This window comes from Microtus oregoni, unplaced genomic scaffold (genome assembly GCF_018167655.1).
Source record: "Microtus oregoni isolate MIOR12 unplaced genomic scaffold, Mior012 000019F_ref0000042, whole genome shotgun sequence".
Taxonomy (NCBI): Eukaryota; Metazoa; Chordata; class Mammalia; order Rodentia; family Cricetidae; genus Microtus; species Microtus oregoni.
In genome coordinates, this window is record NW_024543078.1 from 12337139 (window position 1) to 12358605 (window position 21467).

Sequence of the window (21467 nt, forward strand, 5' to 3'; positions counted from 1 at the left end):
CGCAGCTACTCGAGGTGGGGGTGGATCCCAGCCCCAAAACCCGCCCTCCGAACGTCGCCTGCAGGAGAGGAAGTGCGGCAGGCCCCGGGAGCCTCTCTCATTCCTATTGGACAAAGCTGCTGTCCATCTTCTCTATCCCTTGTCCTATTGGCTCTCTGTCTCCCGCGCCAGCCAGCCTACCCCCTCCCGCCGGGAAGGTGAGTCACGCCAAACTGGGCGGAGAGTCTGCTGGCCTCTCTCCGAAGCTCGTCTGGGCGGCGGCGGCGCCTGCAACTGGGGACAGGGCGGGTGGCGCATCTCGGGCGCGGAGGCAGGAGAAGTCTCATTGTTCAGGGAGCCGTCGCCTCTGCAGGTTCCTCGGCTCGGTGTGCCCGGTCTGTGTCCGCCTTGCCCAACCCCCACAACCGCCCGCGACTCCCTAGGAGAAGCGGCCCCGCGGCGGCAGTAGCTGCAGCATCATCTCCGATCCGCCAGCCATGGAAGACCTGGACCAGTCGCCTCTCGTCTCCTCGTCCGCGGACAGCCCGCCTCGGCCTCCGCCCGCCTTCCAGTACCAGTTCGTGACAGATCCCGAGTACGAGGAGGACGAGGAGGAAGAGGACGAGGAGGAGGAGGACGACGAGGACCTGGAGGAGCTGGAGGTGCTGGAGAGGAAGCCGGCAGTCGGGCTGTCCGCGGCCCCGGTGCCCCCCGCCACCGCCGCAGCCGCCGCGCCGCTGCTAGACTTCGGGAGCGACTCGGTGCCCCCCGCGCCCCGCGGGCCGCTGCCGGCCGCGCCCCCCGCTGCCCCCGAGCGACAGCCGACCTGGGAGCGGAGCCCCGCGGCGCCCGCGCCAACCCTGCCCGCCGCTGCCGCAGTCCTGCCCTCCCAGCTGCCCGAGGACGACGAGCCTCCGGCGCGGCCTCCGCCCCCGCCCCCAGCCGGCGCGAGCCCCCTGGCGGAGCCCGTCGCGCCCCCTTCCACGCCGGCCGCGCCCAAGCGCAGGGGCTCGGGCTCAGTGGGTGAGTGTCGCTGTGCGCCCGTCCCTCCCGACCCTCCCTCTTTTGTGTGTTGGCCCGGGGAGGGCGCAGGCAGGGCTGCCTTGGGACCCGAGGGGCTTTGTCTGCGAGCGGCAGGGCGATGGCGCCCCCGCAGGCGGGAGGCAAGCAGAAGGGTGGGGCGGCCGCGGAAGCCCGGGCGCCTTCATTGTCTGTCCGGGTTTCGGGGAGCACGTGCACCCCAGCCAAATCCCTAGCTCTTTCTTCTGGTCCCCAATCCGTCGCTCTCCCGAAGTTAGACACACCCGCTATCATCAGCTGCTAGGCGTGCATCGAGGAACTAGGGTTGTGGATTCCTTGGGCTGGGCTGGCTTTAGATGTGGGAATGGAAAGGCTAAGGCACCGAAGCATTTTATTTAAAAGAGGAGCCTTTGCCGACCACCCTCCAGTTTCTCCGAGGGTCTGCCTTCCTGACAGGCGTCGGGGACCCCTTGCACTAATCCCCTCCCCCTCTTACTGGTGGGGAACTGGCTGGGCTGCTAGGTCTGTCCTGCGATCCCACTGCAGTGTAGGGAGAGCGCCTCCAGTGGCGTGCTTCCGGGAGAATCGGGTAGAAGAGACTTTTGGTGAAGTTCTGCCACCGCCCAGCTCATTTGGGTGTAATGTGGCAACTCTTCCACCAGCCAGATCGAGCTAGGGAAACGAGATCTGGGCTTTGTGTTCCGATGGGGCGCAGTTCGCCGGCGCCTCAGTTGCACTGCAGGAGAAATTGCCAGGTGTTAATATGTATCTCTCTGCCTCTGCACGTAGCGCAGTTGACTCTAGAGAAAAGGCAAAATGGTTGATCTTAAAAGGGGAAACCTGTGGATTCCTGGTCAGGAATTGGTGTATTGAACTTGTGGTAGATTTGTTCTGACACGATGGAGTGTTTTGAGACAAACGTTTCACATATTGGTTAGAAGTGCTAGTTTTTGGAAGTATATGATTTAGATTGACAGTACAGGTCTGTAGGTTCCAAGGTACCGTATATTATGTTTTAAGTTTTAAAGGAACATTGAACATTGTTTTAGTGCCCTTTCAATTTTGCAAAATTACTTTGGAAAGGGAAAAAAAAACTTACTGCTTTGGAACAGGGTGTCTTACTAGCAGTAAGACCTTTCTTTGTAATTTAAGGTAAAAAATCAAGTGATGTTACTGCCTGCTGGGAAAATTTCACAACATTGCAAGATTTGGGAAGTGGTTCATTTTCTAGACAAATAGCGTCCTGAGCTCACACTATCTTTTTTTTTTTTTTAATTACAATTAACTCTTTCACAGTAGGGGAAAATGAACCAGTAGGTATGTTTCTGGTTAAGAGTTTCATTACCGGCATACTCCAAGGCACTATCCAGAAACAATTACTACAGTAAAGAATTTAGAAGGTGAAGACTACTTTAGCTTTTTTTTTAGGTGAACTAAACTAGAAAAAATAAAGTATTGAAATCTTATACTGGAAGCGTAATGATTGGCAAAACCACAATTACCTTCAGTGCCTGCACGGAAGCAAGAGAATAGCGCTGTCGTTTGAACCTTGGGGGGACTCAGGAAAGGATTTTCTTTTTTTTTTTTTTTTTTTGAGTTTTTGAGACAGGGTTTCTCCGTAGCTTTTGGTTCCTGTCCTGGAACTAGCTCTTGAAACATCGACTATTCAAGTAGTAAGTTTAGAAGACAAAGGAGGGAATACTGCCTACTCGGATTTTGTGCTGATTGCATTTGGAAACTTCATTACTTTTATTGAACAGTGGATGTGGTTATTGATGGATAACCATCTCCATGCATCTAGATCTCTTAATGCACTCAAGAGATTGTTCATTGGCTGGTGCTTACTCATCCCTATTATTGATTACCTAGGACTACCTAAGCACTAGTCTAGGCCTCTCAGATGTGGCAGTAAGCAAGACCTAGCTCTTCTCATGGGAGGAGTACAACATAATAAGCATATAAAAAGTACTAAAAATGATGGTGTTCTGAGGAGGAAAACAGCTTTAAGGAATGAGAACTGAACTCTGTGGGCCTTTTTAAGGTTGCTCGATGATAGGAAAAAGACCTGAGAATTGAGCTGCAGAGAAAACCTTTTTCCCACTTAAGAACCTATTGTTTTTAAAAATTATTTTATTAAGATTTTTTTAAGTACAAAATTTTTTCCCATTTTATATAGCTATCCATGTTTGAGCAAAGGGGTCAAAGACCCTAGGCAGGAATGCACATGTCCTTGTGTTTGAGGAGGGCGTCTCTGTGGTTGAGTACAGTCTGTATCGCTTGCTAACGAGAGGGTTGTAAGTTGTCTGGTGTGTGTTGCTAAACTTCTAGTTACGGAGGTTTTCAAGAATGGCATTGCCATCAGCTTGGCTATGGTAAAAACCTATGCGAGGTGTTACTGCGGTGGTGAGAGCACACCCAGAGGACCACAGTTCCATAGCAGGACAGGCAGCATGGGAGGAGGTGGGAATCCGTCTTGAGAACTCAGGTTCCACCAGAACTACTTCCTTCCTTCTTCCTGAAGCAGTACTCATGGTTACGGCCACTTCCCAGTGGTATTGACTATGGTCTCATGTTCAGTAGTGAAGCTGCTACTGAGCCAGTCTCCAGCTTCCTCCACTTTTTTTTTAATATTTATTTATTTATTATGCATACAATATTCTGTCCAGACCTCATTACAGATGGTTGTCAGCCACCATGTGGTTGCTAGGAATTGAACTCAGGACCTTTGGAAGAGCAGGCAATGCTCTTAACCGCTGAGCCATCTCTCCAGCCCCTCCTCCACTTTTAATATTAATATAAATTAATTTAGTGATTTAGGATCCTTCTGCAAAAGCTCTATGACTGAGCTAAACCTGCAGCCCCTTCCTCAGCTTTTCTAAGTTGGACTCTTGCAGATTATACCTCTGTTAGAAGTTTCTTGGTATCTGTCTAGACGAGTAGAGTACTGTACAAAGGCATTGTGTGTGTGCATCTTTTTCACTTTGTGCTAAAGCATCTGCAGAGGTTCAGGGTGCAGGGCCCAGTTGTAGGGCATTGCCTCAAGGATACCAGGGCAGGCTTTGGTTTCCAGCGTTGCAAAACAACAACAAACCAGCACTGCCCACACATCTCAAGTAATCAAACAAGACAAATAGCTGCAGAAAATTCCATGGTAGACAGACAGCACCATAGTCCTCTCATCGCTGGTTTCACTTTTCATGAATTTAATTACTTGATGTCAAAAGTAGTAAATGGAAAGATTCTACTATTCCCAAAGTAAGTCTTGAGTTTTAAATCACACGCTGATCTGATTAGGGTGATAAAATCTTGTGCCGTCCCCCTCCTTTGCCAGGGATATAAATTATCCCTTTGTCCAGTGTCTCCATGTTGTATGTGCTATCTCCCAGTCTGTCTCTTAGATGCCTACTTGACTGAGATAAACTAATAGTTTCAAATGGGCTTCTGTTGAAATGAGTCTTAAAGTAGTGATATTAGCAAAGTTATAGAATTGCTTCCTTTAATAAAAACATCAAAATTTACCATAAATGTATGTAGAAAAAAAATCAGCTTATTTCAAGTTTATTACTGTCCTTTCATGAGTCCATTGGTGACCTGGACATATACCTCACTGTTGATGTGGAGTTTATAACCTTTACTTCACTTAATAATGGCCCCAGAATGCAAGAGTAGTGGTGCTGATCGTTCTGGTAAGCGTTATGGTAAAGGTACCAAAAGATAGTTGAACAACAAAGATCACATTCATATAGCTGTTATTAGGTATTGTTACTCTCTTTTCTTGCTTGATATATGTATAAGCTAAACTTTATCATGTATAAATGTGGTGTAGGAGAAGAATAATGTATCTATAAAGTTGAATACTATTGCAATTTCAGGTTTCCTAGGAGTAGTAACAGGTTTCCTCATGAATAAGAGGGCCTGTTCTACTCAATCACTTCTGTCCTGGAAGTTATGTAGGTTAGCTTTTTCTCTTGCAGACAGTGTTCCTTGGAAATGAATACTTGTATGCACTGTAGGATAAAGCCATTCAAGTTACATTTCCACTTCAAAGAGGAGAGGACGGCATTTAGGGTATTGGGTGCTGACAAATTGCCCTATTACAGTCAATGTTTACAGCAGCATTGTGTGAAGTACCAGTTTTCCTTAACCTTGGTTAACACAGTACATTGGTAAACTGATAAATGGTTTATCAAATTGTTAATATTTTGTATAGGCTTAGGGTACCAAATATTTTTTTTTTCTAATCACTGCCTTTGCCATTTTGAGTTTTTATTTTTATGGGTGCAGGATTACTTGAATTTATAGGCTAGCTTAATTTTTTTTTTTTTTGCAAAGTTATTTTGTATGTATAGCTGTTTTGCCTGTGTATGTCTGTGTCAACTTGGAGGCCAGAAGAGGCTATGGGAGCCCTTGAAACTGGAGTTAACCGTTGTGAGCTGCTATGTGGGTGCTGGGAATCAAACTCCCACAGTCCTTTGTAAGAGTAGCCTGTGCTTTCTTTCTTTTTTTTTTTAAGACCTATTTATTTATTATGTATATAGTGTTCTGCCTGTATGCCAGAAGAGGACACCAGATCTCATTATAGATTGTTGTGAGCCCTCATGTGGGTGCTGGGGATTGAACTGAGGACTCCTGGAAGAGCAGCCAGTGCTCTTACCTGCTGAGCCATTTCTTAATTTTTAAAAGATGATTTTGAGTCATAAAAGTCATTGAATTGTGCTGTTTTTAGAAAATTTAGAATTTTTCTTAATGTTAGTACTTTTATGATTTTAATATTCTTTAATTTGTTGCTTAGTTTGTTCTTAAGTGTGAGGTAGTGATCAACTTCATTTATTACAACATCTGTCTGAACTACTGTAAATGAGAATACCCTCTGTTCTGCTGTTTTGTCTACAAGCAATGACCAAGTAGTTTTAATTACTATAATTACTATAACTTTTAAATAAAATAGTCTGTGATAGGGTTTTTTTCCAGAACTTTTCTTGGATATTTATGTTTTTTTTTTTTACTGATTTTAAAAATTTATTAATCTAGATGCTTCTGTTTTATATTTTAGTAGGTTATATTATATTTGTGGGTTAATCTTAGACAATTGATGTTTTAGGATTGATAGTATGTATTTTTCCATGAACAAGGTTTTTATTAATGTGTAGATTTGTAAAATGAACTTTTTGTGATGTGTGACTTTATTTTTAAACCTTTATTTGTATATGTGTTTGTATGTGTGCACGTGTGCGTGCATGATGTGGATGTGAGAGAGAATGTACCTTTATGTCGGGCTGTTACACCTAACCCTCTGAGCCATCCCACCAGCCTGACGTGGTTTAAATATGAATACTGAGAGTTTGCATAGTATTGAACATTTGAAGTACTGGATTGTGTAGTTGTTTAGCTGTTCCCATAGGTCATAGGTAGACTAAAAAAGAAAGATTTCTCAAATCATTTTTTGTTGTTGTTGTTGTTGAAAAAGAAAAAAGTGTTCTCTGTACTCCTGTGGTAAGAAGCTTCTCTGAAATGCTGGGTCTGTAACTCAGTGCGTGCACATGCACCTAGAATAAAAACAAAGATTTAAAACAGAAGATAATTTACATGCCCTAGAATACAAAGATATTAAAATTTGTTTTGACAGATTCCCATGCTTTTGCTCCCGTGGGAATACGTAATATATTCATTATTCTAGAAAGCTCCCTTGAGTCCCCAGTGGTCAGGCGTATGGTTCATTTTGAACATTGCCCCACACCTCCATCTTAATTCCTTCCCAGCCACTACTGATTCTTTAGCTATAGATTATTGTTTGTTTTTATGGAACGTTACAGGAGTGGAATCATGGTACATAACTCTTTGTGTCTGGCTGTTTGGATTCAAATGTAATATTTTTGGATGTATTATCAGTGATTTTTCAAGTTATCAGTAATTTTTTAAAAATCCTGAGTGGTAGTCTGTGATAAGAATATGCCACTTATCTCTTGTTGGACATGTTTTTGGCTATTTTGAATAAAAGAATGTTATGAACATCTTATAGATATTTTTGTAGGTGTGTTTCAGTTCTCTTGGATAAATATCTGAGTATTACTGTTTCATCAACCAAACTCTTCTCCAGGGTGAACACTGTCAGCAGCTGGGGATTCTGGCATCTGAATTCTCACCAAACTGCTATTAATAGTCTTCAGTTTTAACCATGTTAGTGCTATGTGGTACTTCATCGTACTTTTATTTATTATTAATTTTTTAAGTTTTGCATACCAACTACATTTTGCTCTTTCTTCTCTCTTCCCATTCCACAACCTCCCATCTATTTCCCCTCCTGCCCCATCCACTCCCATGGGAGTCAATATATCACCTCATCGTGATTTTAATTCAGATCTTTGTATTGACTAAGTGATGTGGGATTCCCCTCTGTATGCTGTGAATATGTTTTATTGCCATTGGTTAATAAAGAAGCTGCTTTGGCCTATGGCAGGGCAGAATATATCAAGGCAGGAAATCCAAGCAGCGATAGAGGAGGAAAGAAGGCGGAGTCAGGCACACTCCATGTAGCCGCCCAAGAAGCAAGAAAGACCACATGTCATGGTAAAATATAAAATAATAGAAATAGGTTAATTTATGATGAAAGAGCTACTTAGGAATGCACCTAAGCTATTGGCCAAACAGTGTTGTAATTAATATAGTTCTGTGTGATTATTTGGGTCTGGGCGGCTGGGAAACGAAAGTACAGTCTTTATTTACTAAGGGATTAGAAGACTTGTATTTGTCAGATTGTGTGTCTGTTTTGTCAAGTATTCTAGTGATTTCGCCCACTCTTAGATTGTGTATCTATTTTATAACTTTTATAGTTCTGCATTGAATACATTTTTGCTTAGGTGTATGTGATTGCATTCTCCTACTTGGTAGTTTGCCTGGTAAATTTACTGATGACTTATTTTGATGATTTTAAGCTTTTACATTTTATTTATTTATTTATTGAAAGAGGGTCTCTCTCTTGGAACTGGCTGTCCTTGACCTGGGAGAGATCAGACAGCCTCTGCTCCCAAGTGTTGGGATTAAAGGCGTGTGCCACCATGCCCAACTCATTTTTTAAGTATTAATCTACCTTTTATTTTTATAGGTTTTGTTTATTTAGTGTGTGCTAAAACATTGGTCCAGAATAGCTATATTCATCTAGATGTTTAATAGGATTAGTTGTCATGCTTGTGTTAAGCTCTATTTTGAATTCAGTTTTGCTTATGGGGTATGAGGTGAGTTAGCTGGCCAAAGGGACAAGACGCCTGCCCAAACAGAAAGGACTTACTATACCAGTGCAGTAGCTTCAGTATCATCATTTTCTGCACCTAGAGCAGGTTTTTATTGCAGGGAGGACTTTTGAGCTGGGTGAAAATAAATTTCTTTTTTCTGTAAAGTGAGTATGTGTGACCTTTGTTCAAGAAGACACTGAAGCTTTTGCTAAGAACTGTTCACGATAGAGAAGGTAGAAACAAGGGCAGGCAAGCATCATCCAGACTTCCACTCTGTTTTAAGGTTTTTTGAGACAGGGTTTCTTTGTGTAGCTCTGACTGTGCTAGAACCAGCTCTGTAGACCAGGCTGACCTCGAACTCACAGAGATCCACCTGAGTGCAGGGATTAAAGGTGTCATTGCCACCTGGCGGCTTTCCGTTCTTAAAATGTGTGAAATCCCAAGAAACCCGTAGAGAACTATTTCCTGACTCTGAATTCATGAACACCGACGTGCCGATTGCAGGTTTGAAATCTTGTCTACCTCTTGTTAGATCTATGCCTAAGCATTTTAGGCCTTTATTGCTGTTATAAATAAAACTTATTTTTTTCCCCAAGCCAGGTGTAATGGTGCAGGCTTTTAATTCTGACACTCAGGAGGCAGATAGATCTCCTTGAGTTCAAGGCCAGCCTAGGCTGTCTACCAGTTCCAGGACAACTACAGCTACATTGCAAGTGTTTTTTTTTTTTTCTTCCATTTTTGTCCTTAGAATATGGAAATGCAGTTTGAGTTTTTTCTTCATGTCGTCTTTCACCCTTGAGCGTTCACTGTCTTTAGAATGTGTGCCCGCCCACTCTGAGTCGCTGTAGATTTTGAGTATTTTTGTGTCAGGTTTTCCAGCATTGTCCAGTATTCATTTAGGTTACTGATCTGGACTGCCCCTAGTTGAGTTGTGTTCCTATGCACTGTAGTCCTCAGAGCAGTTTAAGGGGAGCCCTGGAGCTTTCCTGTGTGCTGGCCTGCCTCTTGCATCCAGGGGCCCTTCTAGCCTTCCTCCTGGGAGGGCTGTGTTCTTGTGAGTGTCCCGCGATGACCCGTTGTGCAGTGTCTTAGGACAGTTGCTTCCAATATTTTGACATGTTTTACTTAGGTTGTTGTTGTTACTGTCATAACTAGAGGTAGAAGCTATTTTGCGATTTAAAATTAGATAATTAGGCTTATAATTAGATACAATTAAAAAATTGCCAATTATACTTTTGGTAGGCAAATCTTTAAATGACCATGTCAAAGAACACTCAGTATTTGAGTTGTGGACATTGGCGAGATTGTAGTGAAGCCATTTTAAAATTAGATAACAACAAACACTGACATTTTCTTTTTACTTTTTAAAGTAACGGACTTAAAGAGTAAATCTGAGACTTCATTGTGAAACTGATCTTGTGAATATACATAACATTTAGAATACACTGTAATGAAGGGTGTGTGCTGGTTTGGATTCTGCTAAGAAAATGGAAAGTCATGTGACTGGTGTTTGTCCATTTCACTGGGGCAGCGGGAAATGAGCGCTGATTATAGTGACAGGTCATTAGGATTTTTGGCTCAGTGACTTGAGGTTTCATGGAGGCTGACATTCAGATATACGAGGGAGAGTTCCATTCAGCCAGCACAGACGGTACGGGAAGGACTGGGGCACATAGGGGACCATTGATCTTTGGGATGTAATACAGAGGATCTTATTTGCTTTATCCAAGGGTTTCACACACCTGGCAGCTTTTAAAATGTTTTTGACTTAGAGACTAGGTAACTTTTATTTTTTAGGAATATTAATGTGGTGGCAGTGGCAGTAGAATGGAAAGATTTACTGATAAAGTTGTGGTTTTCTCCTTAGCATATTTTAAAATTGCATCTTATATGAATAGTTGTCTTTATGTATAATCAGATATAGTATGTGTATGTTTTGTTCACAGCACAATAATCATTTAAAGCACTTTTTTCTTAATTTTTGAGGTTAGAGCTTGCTCTTGCTCTCCTAGGATCGCAGACTTGTGCACCAGTGGTTAGCTTCCGTTTCATTCAGTGAAGTGCGGCATTCTGAGTGGTTTTCAGAAGAGGAGCTGCTTGCCCCGTTTGAGAAGCGTGATTAGTGTATCTGTAAACGTCTGAGGAACGCAGAGTGTTCCATTCTTTTACTCAGCATGGTCTCCCTAATTACAGTGATTCATTTGCAGCGGTGAGGCTCTCACAGAAAATGACTGTGCTGACATCAGCAGCTCATTTCCAAAGTCAGAAACACTCAGGTATTTTTGGAGTAGAATTTCTTTCCCCTTCTTCAGGAAGTTGATACAGTTGCTAACATGTTATTTTACAAGTGGGAGGCTGAGGAGGAAAGCTAGGGGATTACCTTCCCAGGGCTACGTAGGCATGCACATAGCAGACCTGGACTGAGCGCGTTTCTACCAGGAGTCCACCAGTGCTTCAGTTGGAAACTGGGCCTGCTCTCGAAGGCCATAATGGCATTCCTTCCCACAAGCATGCTTAAAAACACAAAACTTGTTTTGTGATCAGTGCTGGATGAATTCCCAGTTTGGACAATTAGGATTTTCTTTTCTTTTTTTAAACTAATGATTTGAAATACCAACTTAAAAACCTTGGTTACTTGGCCAAATGCCAAGGTTTTTTTGGAGGGGGGGGATTCTGGTACTAGATTTAAAAAATTAGATGCATTTTAAGAAACCCTTAAAATTTGGCACAATTTAAATTAATTTGTTTTTCTTTAGTTTTAACAGTAGTATATGTTAGCTCACTTTCCAAATAGAGTAACTTCTGGATTAGTGACTCCACAGATTCTGTAGAAGACAGAATTTTGTTAAATTTGTTTTTTAAAAATTGTTCCATTTGAATGAATATTTTAGTTTTGTCCAAAATCTTTTTTTAAATAGCTATACAAAGTGTTGTCTTAGCTGAAAATGTTTCTCATTTTATAAGTGAGAAATTACATAATTTACCTATTATCACTGTGATATTATTGTCATCTTGACGCAGTCTAGAGTCCCCTGGGAAGAGAGCCTTTCTGCGGAGCTGTCTGTATCAGGTTGGCTTCTGGGTAGTCTGTACAGAACTGTCTAGTTAACTGATGTGGGAAGACTGTGAAGGTTACGTTGTTTCCTAGGCAGGGGTCCCTGAGAAATGGAGCCCAGCGCAAGCAAGCGTGTATCCATTAGTGTCTCTCTCGCTCTTGACTGGGTATGCAGTGACTTCTTGCTGTTGGAAGTTCTTGCAGAGACTTCCCTATGCTTATGGACTGTAACCTGGGATTGGAAGATAAATCCTTTCTCCCCTGGGTCACATTCTATGAGGAAATTTTATCATGCCAGCAGAAATGAAAGTAGGAGAGTCAGGTAACAAGGCAGACTTTTAGATGTGTACCTGTTGTACACTGTGATAGTTTCCCGAGGCATTGCTGTCTTCTTGGTTTGGGTTAGTGGTCTTTCCTACCTACTCATTGTAGGTTCTAGGAGACGTTTACTTTTTACTGTTTTTCGTTACTCTTCTTTTTGTTTGTGACCTCTTGTCTGGCCATGCTGTTGAAGCTCGTCTTGAACTTGTGAACTCGAGTGATTCTCCCATATCAAGGCAGCTGAATAGGTTGGGATTACAGTTTTCTGCCATGCCTGCTTTACAGTGACTCTTTCAAACATAATCATTTTCTGTTTCATCTAAGAATACTTTTAAATATGACATTGTGCCCTGTAGGGTTTCAATCACAACTCATTTGGCATTATAAAGTTAGCTATCCCCTGTTTATCAAGGGGACTTGGAAGACAAATCTGTATTCCTGTTAGCTATATACATCTTTTACTTTTATCTGTTTTAATCATCCTGTCTTTCTTATATTTCCTGGTAGAAGCAGCCAGGTAGTGATGGTGCATACCTTGCCTTTAATCCCACCACTCAGGGGACCGAGGTAGGGGGGGATCTGTGAGTTCAGGGCCAGCCTGATCAACAGAGCGAGTTCCAGTACGGGCTCCAAAGCTACACAGAGAAACCCTGCCTTGAAAAACCAAAAAGAAAAAAAGCATCTTTCGAAATTTATTGGGTCCTCTTTGCAGAAGAAAAGCTTTCCTGTTATTCCTTGATGCCTTGAGTTGTTCCAAGTAGTCCTGTGATAGAGTCCTTCCTAGTATGAAGCGGAAGAGCTTTAGTTTTCTGAGCCTTATAGCCACAGGTACACGCAGGGTTAACATTCTAATATACACTGTATTGTCTGCTTAGTACAGAATGTAAGACGGGTGGCTTACACAACAGACACTTCTCACAGTGCTTGAGACTGAGAAGATTCAAGTCGGAAGATTTTATTGTGAGGCAGCCTCTTTTTTTCTTTATTTTTTAAAACAATCTTCTCATTTTACATACCAATCCCAGTTCCTACTCTCTCCCCTCCTCCTGCTTCCCCCACCTTCCACCCACCCCACCCCCATCCACTCCTCAGAGAGGGTAAGGTTTCTCATGGGGAGTCAACAAACTCTGTCATATCACTCTGAGGCAGGACTGAGGTCCTCCCCCCTATATCTAGACTAAGCAAGGTAGCCCTCCAAAGAGAATGGGCTCCAAAAAGCCAGTACAAGCACTAGGGATAGATCCTGGTCCCACTGCCAGTGGTCCTACAGACTGCCCCAGCCACACAGCTGTCACCCACATTTAGAGGGCCTAGTTTTGATCCTATGCTGGTTCCTCTGCTGTCAGACCTGAGTCAGTGAGCTCCCTCTAGCTCAGGTCAGCAATTTCTGTGGGTATCCTCATCACAGTCTTGATCCCTTTGCTCATATTATTGCTCCTCTTTCTCTTCGGCTGGACTCTGCCCAATGCTTAGCTGTGGATCTCTGCATCTGCTCCCATCAGTTGCTGGATGAAGGTTCTATGATGACAACGTAGTCATCAATCTGACTACAGGGCAAGACCAGTTCAGGCACCCTCTCCACTATTGCTTAGGGTCTTAGCTGGGGTCATCCTTGTGGATTCCTGGGAATTTCCCTAGTTTTAGGTTTTTCCTTAACCCCATAATGGCTTGGCTCCTTCAATCAAGATATCTCTTTCCTTGTTCTCCCTCTGTCCTTTCCCCACCTCAGCCATCCTGTTCCCTCAAGTCCTCCTCCTCCTCCCCTTCTCACCTTCCCCTTTTCTTCTGCCCTCCCTTCTTCTGCCCCCCCCTCTAAATTTTCTCAAGAGATCTTGTCTATTTCCCCTTCCCAGGGGGATCCATTCATACCTCTTTTAGGGTTCTTCTTGTTACCTAGCTTCTCTGGGGTTGTGGACTATAGGCTTGTTATCCTTTGCTTTTTGTCTGATATCCAGTTATGAGTGAGTTCATACCGTGTTTGTCTTTCTGGGTCTGGGTTACCTCACTCAGGATGTTTTTTTCTAGTTATATCCATGCTTCATTGTTCTTTTACTGCTGAGTAGTACTCCACTGTGTAAATGTACCACATTTTCCTTATCTGCTGCTCTTCAGTTGAGAGGCATCAAGGTGGTTTCCAGGTCCTCACTATTATGGATAAATAATACTGCTTTGAACACAGTTGAGCAAATGTCCTTGTGGTATGAGTGTGCATCCTTTGGGTATATGCCCAAGAGTGGTATTGCTGGGTCTTGAGGTAGATTGATTCCAATTTTCTCAGAAACCTCCATACTAATTTCCAAAGTGGCTGTACAAGTTTGGACTTCCACCAGCAATAGAGGAGTGTTTCCCTTACTCTGCATCTTTTCCAGTGTAAGCTGTCATTGGTGTTTTTGATCTTGGCCATTCTGACTGGTGTAAGATGGAATCTCAGAGTTGTTTTGATTTGCATTTCTCTAATGACTAAGGATGTTGAACATTTTCTTAAGTGTCATTCAGCCATTTGAGATTCTTCTTTTGAGAATTCAAAAAAGTTTAGAACTGTACCCCATTTTTAAAATTGGATTATTTGATATTTTGATGTCTAATTCCTTGGCGTTCTTCATGTATTCTGGAGGTCGGTTCTCTGTCTGATGTGGAGTTGAAGGTCTTTCCCCATTCAGTTGGCGAGGCAGCCTGTTTTTACCTGGCAGTTTCCTCCTCTCTCTGTGTGCTTGCTTCTCTGGTGTCTGGCAGTAATCACATTGAACCAGAGCCTCATTTTCAGAACCTCACCTAACTGGTAACCTCTCCAAAGCTCCATCTGAACATCTGATAGAGGGGTAAAGATTCAACATAGAAATGTGGGCAGGGCACAAACATTTCTCTATTTCATATAGGAAAGACTGGAGCCAAACTCTAAGTTTCTCATGCTAGCCATGGGTACTTGAGTAAGTTTCTTGTCTAGTTTTAAAAGAAATCTATTACCACCATTATGACAGTAGGGTGGTAAGTGGAGTGAATTCTCTGGTATAAAGTACTTAAAACAAATGAGACGGTAACTAATGATAATAAGAAGGGGCGTGATGATTTTATTTCTGTGTAGCATTTGGACAGTCATATGACTGTCCTCAGCATTGTACACTTGCTGTACAATTTCTTTTAAGAATGTAAGAGAGAATACATAATTCTCAGAAAGTGTTCTAAATGGAAAATATGTTGGGAAGAAACGATGAAATGAAATAGTTATTAATTTGTCATGTTAATCTTTAGGTTTTCACTGGAGTAGAACAAAACATTTTACCTCACTGCAGATGTAAATAAAGCCTTGGATGAAGTGATGTTACTGTGTGGAAAGCAGCTGTAGTTAAAATCCAGTGGGAACAAGCCCTGCTGCCTCTTCAGAAGGGACTGACCTTTAGTCATGCATTCTCACTTCCTTTCTACCTGACCTAGCCTTTCCTCTAAAGACGTGGTTAGCTCATTGTGAACTGCCCCTCGCTTGGTCTCTTGCCTTTACTCCTCCAGCCTGCTTGTATTTCTGCTGAGGTCGTATTCTGTTTGTTTTTCAGATGAGACCCTTTTTGCTCTTCCTGCTGCATCTGAGCCTGTGATACCCTCCTCTGCAGGCAAGTTCTTTCTGCCAGCCTTTGTCTCTGTGTATTCTGTCAATCTAGTGTTAATTCAACAGAGTACTTTGGATTTACTGAAAGTAAGCATTGGTTCAAGAATGTTGTTTTTACCGAAAAACAAAAGACACCTAAATTTGCATTTTATATGCTACATCCAAGGGAGGCAGGGTTTGATTCATAATTGGAATGATGTAAGGATTTCTTGGACCCTTGATTTATATTTACATAATAACAATTCATTTTCTTTAAATGGTTTGCCATTTTATAGCCACAGACCTTTATATAAAGAAATGCCTGTCTTTGGCTTTTGATAATCCAGCACCCTGTTGAGTTTATACAGCTGGTTACTCATCAAATCTTATTTTCTCTTTAAACTAGTTAAAAGTAGTTTTTTTTCAGTTAGTAAATACTTGAAGTTTTTTTTTTCAGATTTGATTTGTGTCTCTGCATAGTAGGTAACTGCTTCTGAAACCGCATGTCAATTTTTTCTTTAGGTATTTTAAATTAATAGCTATATTTACAAGGTACAGCGTGGTGATTCAGTACATTCATTGTTGCATGGTTAGGTCAAGCTGGTTAATATTTCCATCATCTTAGATATTTTGAATTTCTTTGTAATGAGAGTATTTAGAGTCCTCATTGGCTACTGTGTGGTAGAAACATTAACTATGTTCTGCAATGGCCAGTACTTTAAAAAACTGACTATAGTTTGATATTTTCAGTAATGATCCAAGTCTATGTGTATTTATTAACTAAATGCTGTTAACATTTCACTTTAATAGTCAGTTTTTACTAACACTTTTATGAATCTGTCATAAAACTTGCATTCTGTCCGAGAACACTGGCTTTCTCTAATTTCCCTTTCTGTCCATGGCCACAGAAAAAAGCATGGATTTGAAGGAGCAGCCAGGTGACACTGTTCCGCCTGCTCAAGAGGATTTCCCATCTGTCCCGCTTGAGACTGCTGCCTCTCTTCCTTCTCTGTCTCCTCTCTCAGCCGTTTCTTTTAAAGAGCGCGAGTACCTTGGTCATTTATCAGCGGTGCCATCCGCAGGAGGAACCATTGAAGAAACTTTCAATGAAGCTTCTAAAGAGTTGCCAGTGAGGGCAACAAATCCATTTGTAGATAGAGATTTAACAGAGTTTTCAGAATTAGAATATTCAGAAATGGGATCATCATTCGCTGCTTCTCCAAAAGCAGCGTCAGCCATGCTGGTAGAAAACACTAAGGAAGAAGTTACTGTGGGGAGGAAAGACAAAGAGGATTTAGTTAGTGGTCGACAGGAGTCGCCTGTGACCCTCACTGAAGTGGCTAAAGAAGACAGAGTTATGTCTCCGGAAAAGACAAAGGACATTTTTAGTGCAATGCAGGGGTCAGGGCTAGCACCGATGAGGGAAGCGTATGCAGACTTTAAGCCGTTTGAGCAGGCGTGGGAAGTGAGAGACACTGGTGAGGAGACTAGGGACCTGTTGGCTGCCGCAGCTTATCTGGAGAGCAGAGTGCATGAAAAGCGCTTCGAAGATAACCTGGAGCAGAAGCGTCCTGGAAAAGATGGTGAAAGTAGTCCTGATGACGCTTCTCCCCCCAGCACCCCAGAGCCTGTGAGGGATGGCTCCAGAGCGTACATCACCTGTGCCTCTGATAGCGCTGCAGCAAACATTTTCCCTCTGCTAGAAGATCATACTTCAGAAAATAAAACAGATGAAAAGAAAATAGAAGAAAGGAAGGCCCAAATTATCACAGAGAAGACTAGCCCCAAAACATCAAACCCGTTCCTTGTAGCAGCACAGGACTCTGAGGCAGATTATGTCACAACAGATAACTTATCAAAGGTGACAGAGGCCGAAGTGGCAAACATGCCGGAAGGTCTGACACCAGATTTAGTTCAGGAAGCATGTGAAAGTGAACTGAATGAAGCCACGGGAACAAAGATGGCTTATGAAACGAAAATGGACTTGGTCCAGACATCAGAAGCTGTACAGGAATCACTTTACCCCACAGCACAGCTTTGCCCATCATTTGAAGAATCTGAAGCAACTCCTTCCCCAGTTTTGCCTGACATTGTTATGGAAGCACCCTTAAGCTCTCTCCTTCCAAATGCTGCTGGTGCTCCTGTAGCGCAGTCCAGCGGATCCCCACTAGAAGCACCCCCATCAGTTGGTTACGACAGCATAAAGCCTGAGCCTGAAAATCCCCCACCATATGAAGAAGCCATGAACGTAGCGCTGAAAGCTTCGGGAATAAAGGAAGACGTTAAAGAGCCTGAAAGCATTACTGCAGCCGCTCAGGAGACAGAAACTCCTTACATATCCATTGCGTGTGATTTAATTAAAGAAACAAAGCTCTCCACTGAACCAAGTCCAGATTTCTCTAATTATTCAGAAATAGCGAAATTTGAGAAATTGGTGCCTGAGCACTCTGAGCTAGTGGAGGATTCCTCACCTGATTCTGAACCAGTTGACTTGTTTAGTGATGATTCAATTCCCGAAGTTCCACAACCACAAGAGGAAGCCGTGATGCTGATGAAGGAGAGTCTCACTGACGTGTCCGAGACAGTAACACCACACACACCCAAGGACAGGTTCAGTGCTTCGCCCCAGGAGGTAGGAAAGCCGTACTTGGAGGCTTTCCAGCCCACTTTACATATTACAAGAGATGCTGCCGCTAATGCAGTTCCAACACTGACCAACAAGGAGAGAATTCCTCTGCAGATGGAAGATCTCAATACTGCCATTTATTCAAATGATGACTTGATTACTTCTAAGGAAGACAAAATGAAAGAAAGTGAAACATTTTCAGATTCATCTCCAATTGAGATAATAGATGAATTTCCCACGTTTGTCAGTTCTAAAGCCGATTCTTCTCCTAAATTAGCCAAGGAATACTCTGGCCTAGAAGTATCTGGCAGAAGTGAAATTGCTCATGTCCAGAGTGGGGCTGGGTCACCGCCTTGTTCAGAATTGCCCCGTGACCTTTCTTTCAAGAATATGCATCCTAAAGATGAAGTCCATGTTCCAGAAGCATTCTCCAAAGATAGGTCCAGTGTATCTAAGGGATCCTTATTGTCTTCAGATGTTTCTGCTTTGGAACCGCAGGCAGAAACGGGCAGCGTAGTTAAACCCAAAGTACTTACGAAAGAAGCAGAGAAAAAACTTCCTTCTGATACGGAGAAAGAGGACAGATCACTGTCGGCTGTGTTTTCATCAGAGCTGAGTAAAATTTCAGGTAATCAATCCATGCACTGTCTCACCAGGTTTCTGGCTTACCGTGGAACACAGATAACGTTTTGTAGCAGATGTTCATAGTGTTTAGTACAACATGTTGATTAGACTCTATTACACTAGTTCAGTTAAAAAGCTTAGTTCTGAGGGGCTGGAAAGGCCGCTCAGTGGCTAAGGGCACCTCCCAGCCTGCTGTGCCTCCAGTTCTGGGGCATCTGATGCCTCTTGTGACCCCTATGGGCACCAGACACATGTGATGCACAGGCATACACGCAGGTGAGACGCTTACACAAAAAACTATGGTGGTATAACACCTGTAATCCAAACTGAACTCTGGAGGCTAAGGCAAGAGGATTATTGTGAATTTGCCTCAAGAAACAAGAATACAAAAAAAGTTTTGAGTATTAATTCTACGTACTTCCCTTCTACTCAATACTCACCCTTAAGGTTATCTTTTCCATAATTAACATTGCATCATGGAACCAGAAAAAAATTAGTAAAATTATCTTATATGATGTATTTTTTCTTCAGTGTTACTGATAACATGACAAGCAAGGGATATAAAACAGTCTTTTCAGATGTGTTTATTTTAGCTTAGAAATGATTCCATCTCAAATTTGTGAAGCATGACCATCACCATTTCTGTAGCATGCTTTTAGTATTTATGCATTATTATTATTATTATTATTGGTTTTTTGAGACAGGGTTTCTCTGTGGCTTTGGAGCTTGTCCTGGAACTAGCTCTGTAGACCAGGCTGGTCTCGAACTCACAGAGATCCGCCTGCCTCTGCCTCCCAAGTGCTGGGATTAAAGGTGTGTGCCACCATCACCCGGCTTATGCATTATTTTTCTAGTGAGAGGTATGAGACTAGACATTAAATATAGATATTTTTCAGAAAATAATTAATTGAAGCATGCTCTGAATTTATGAAAAGCTCAGAGTACCCATTTATATTTTTAACTCAACATTTACCATTTTTTGCACACCTTTTTTTATTTATTCTCTCATATATTCCATCCCTACCACAGTTTCCCCTCCCTGCTCCCCTGGATTCACCTCTACTCCCTTTCCCTTCTGGAAGGACAGGCATCCCAGGGATAGCAACCAAATATGGCATACCAAGTTACAGTAAGACTATGCACATCCCTTCATACTAAGGCTGGGCGAGGCAACCTGCTCTGAGGTATAGGGTCCCCAAAGAAGGCAAAAGAGTCAGAGACAGCCCTCATTCCCACTCTTAGAAACCCCATAAGAACACCAAGCTACACAGTGGTAACATATGCAGAGGACCCAGGTCGGAGCCACACAGACTCCCTTATTGTTGGTTCAGTCCTCTATGAACCCCTATGAGCCCTGGTTAGTTGATTCTGTGGTCTTTGTTTTATTTTGTTTTTGTGGTATCCGTGAAACCTCGCTCCCTACAATTCTTACCTCCCCAACTTCCACAGGATTCCCATAGCTCCTCCTCATGTTTGGCTGTGGTTCTCTGCCTGCATCTGCTTGCATCAGTTGCTAGGTGAAAACTCTTTGATGACCATTATGCTAGGCTTTGGTCTCTGAATATAGGAGAATAATATTAGGAGATGAGCTGTGAGTGTGAAATTACATGGGTGAGTCCCAGCAACATTTTTTTCTTAGCATTGTTAGCTGTGTTTTCTATTTAAATATATAGCAATTATGTTGTATTTACTGAGTATACTTACATATTAGCTAGCACTGGCTAGTGTCAGACCAGTGTGCAAATTCTCTGTTACAAGAGGAAATTCTGAATGTTCAAATAATGAATTGAGCATGGAGATTTCCTGTAGTGTTTATCTAATTATCTTTATCAGTAAAAACTTGGGAGTCAGATATCGGGGAAAGAACCTGAATGATCAGAGAAGCAACCCACTTCTGGGTTCTGCCCTCCTCTTCGAGAGTAAGCCCACGCCTCTACTACCTGTGTCTATCTGTCCTCGGTCCTCCAAAACCTTTATGACTCATTCTGGTCAGCTAGTAGTTATCTCTGCCCTCTGATTCAAAGCAAACTTTATTGGCAGTCTAGGGAGCATCAGAATGTGATCAAAATTCCTACAATTCCCTGTTTGAATATGAACATGAAGGATATGGAGAGTGCCAAGATTCTGGGTTCCTGCCATGTGTGTATGAGTTAACAGCATGAAGAATGGAGATGAGGACATGAGAAAACAAAATGGGATTGGGAGAAGACAAATTGAATTTGAATATGTTAGTATTGAAGCAAAGACATTTACTGATGTCATACCTTTAAAAACTTTGAAACAGCTTGTGTATATTTGCCGTAAACTTGGATCTAAAAACTAAAGCCCCAGAGGAACAAGAGGAAACCAAAGGCAAAGATAAATGGTTAACACATAGGAGTTAAGGAATGAGAAAGGACAGGAGGTGCCTGATAAGCACATTTACATGGGTGGACCAGGACCCACGCAGACTAAACTTGATAACATTTTGGGAACAAGAAGAAAAATGTTAGCTCGCAGGGGAATGGAATATGGGGTTGAGGGGATTCTCCCTACCCCTTTAGGATGTCTGGAGTAGTTGGTCCTAGGTGCTGGGATGGACTCCAGAGTTTAGGTGAGGGAATACTGCTGTAGTGAGCAGAAAGGAATGTGTGGATGGGTTGTGTGTTTTGAATGTGGAGTTTATTGAGATAAAGGGAATGGGAAAGAGACACAGAGGGAGAGGGAGAGACAAAAGCTTGCTTGTCTCTTCAGAAGGGCAGCAGGGAAAGGGGGGTGTGGATGGGTTTATGTCTGAAGCTGAAGGAGGACTTGTTTGATATTAATGTTAAAGCAGTATGTGGAGTATTTGCTAAGAATGAGCAGAAACACACTTGGCAAAATAACTATGAAATGTTTTCAACTATGGATGCAAGGGCAGTGCGGCAAGAGCTTACTCATTGACGTGTGGTACAGTGACTTACTCAGGGCCTTGTGCGAGCTAGACTCTATTGACTTCCAGTGTGCCGAGCAGCCTGGGTAGAGAATCGAGAGAAGGTTTTATTTGAGGTAGTT

General features: G+C 42.6%; 1 protein-coding gene across 2 annotated transcripts in view; it reads left to right on the forward strand.

Annotated features, from left to right (window-relative positions):
- The first annotated feature begins 209 nt into the window (after window positions 1-209).
- Rtn4 (reticulon 4) overlaps window positions 210-21467 on the forward strand; it is a 58923-nt gene continuing 37665 nt past the window's right edge. The window contains exons 1-3 of one of the 2 annotated variants that reach the window (XM_041668897.1): window positions 210-1002; window positions 15153-15209; window positions 16093-18438. In XM_041668897.1, coding sequence (XP_041524831.1) covers window positions 477-1002; window positions 15153-15209; window positions 16093-18438 — 2929 coding nt within the window. In that variant the 5' untranslated portion in view covers window positions 210-476. The remainder of the gene's footprint in view (window positions 1003-15152; window positions 15210-16092; window positions 18439-21467) is intronic. The other variant, XM_041668898.1, reaches the window with a different exon arrangement.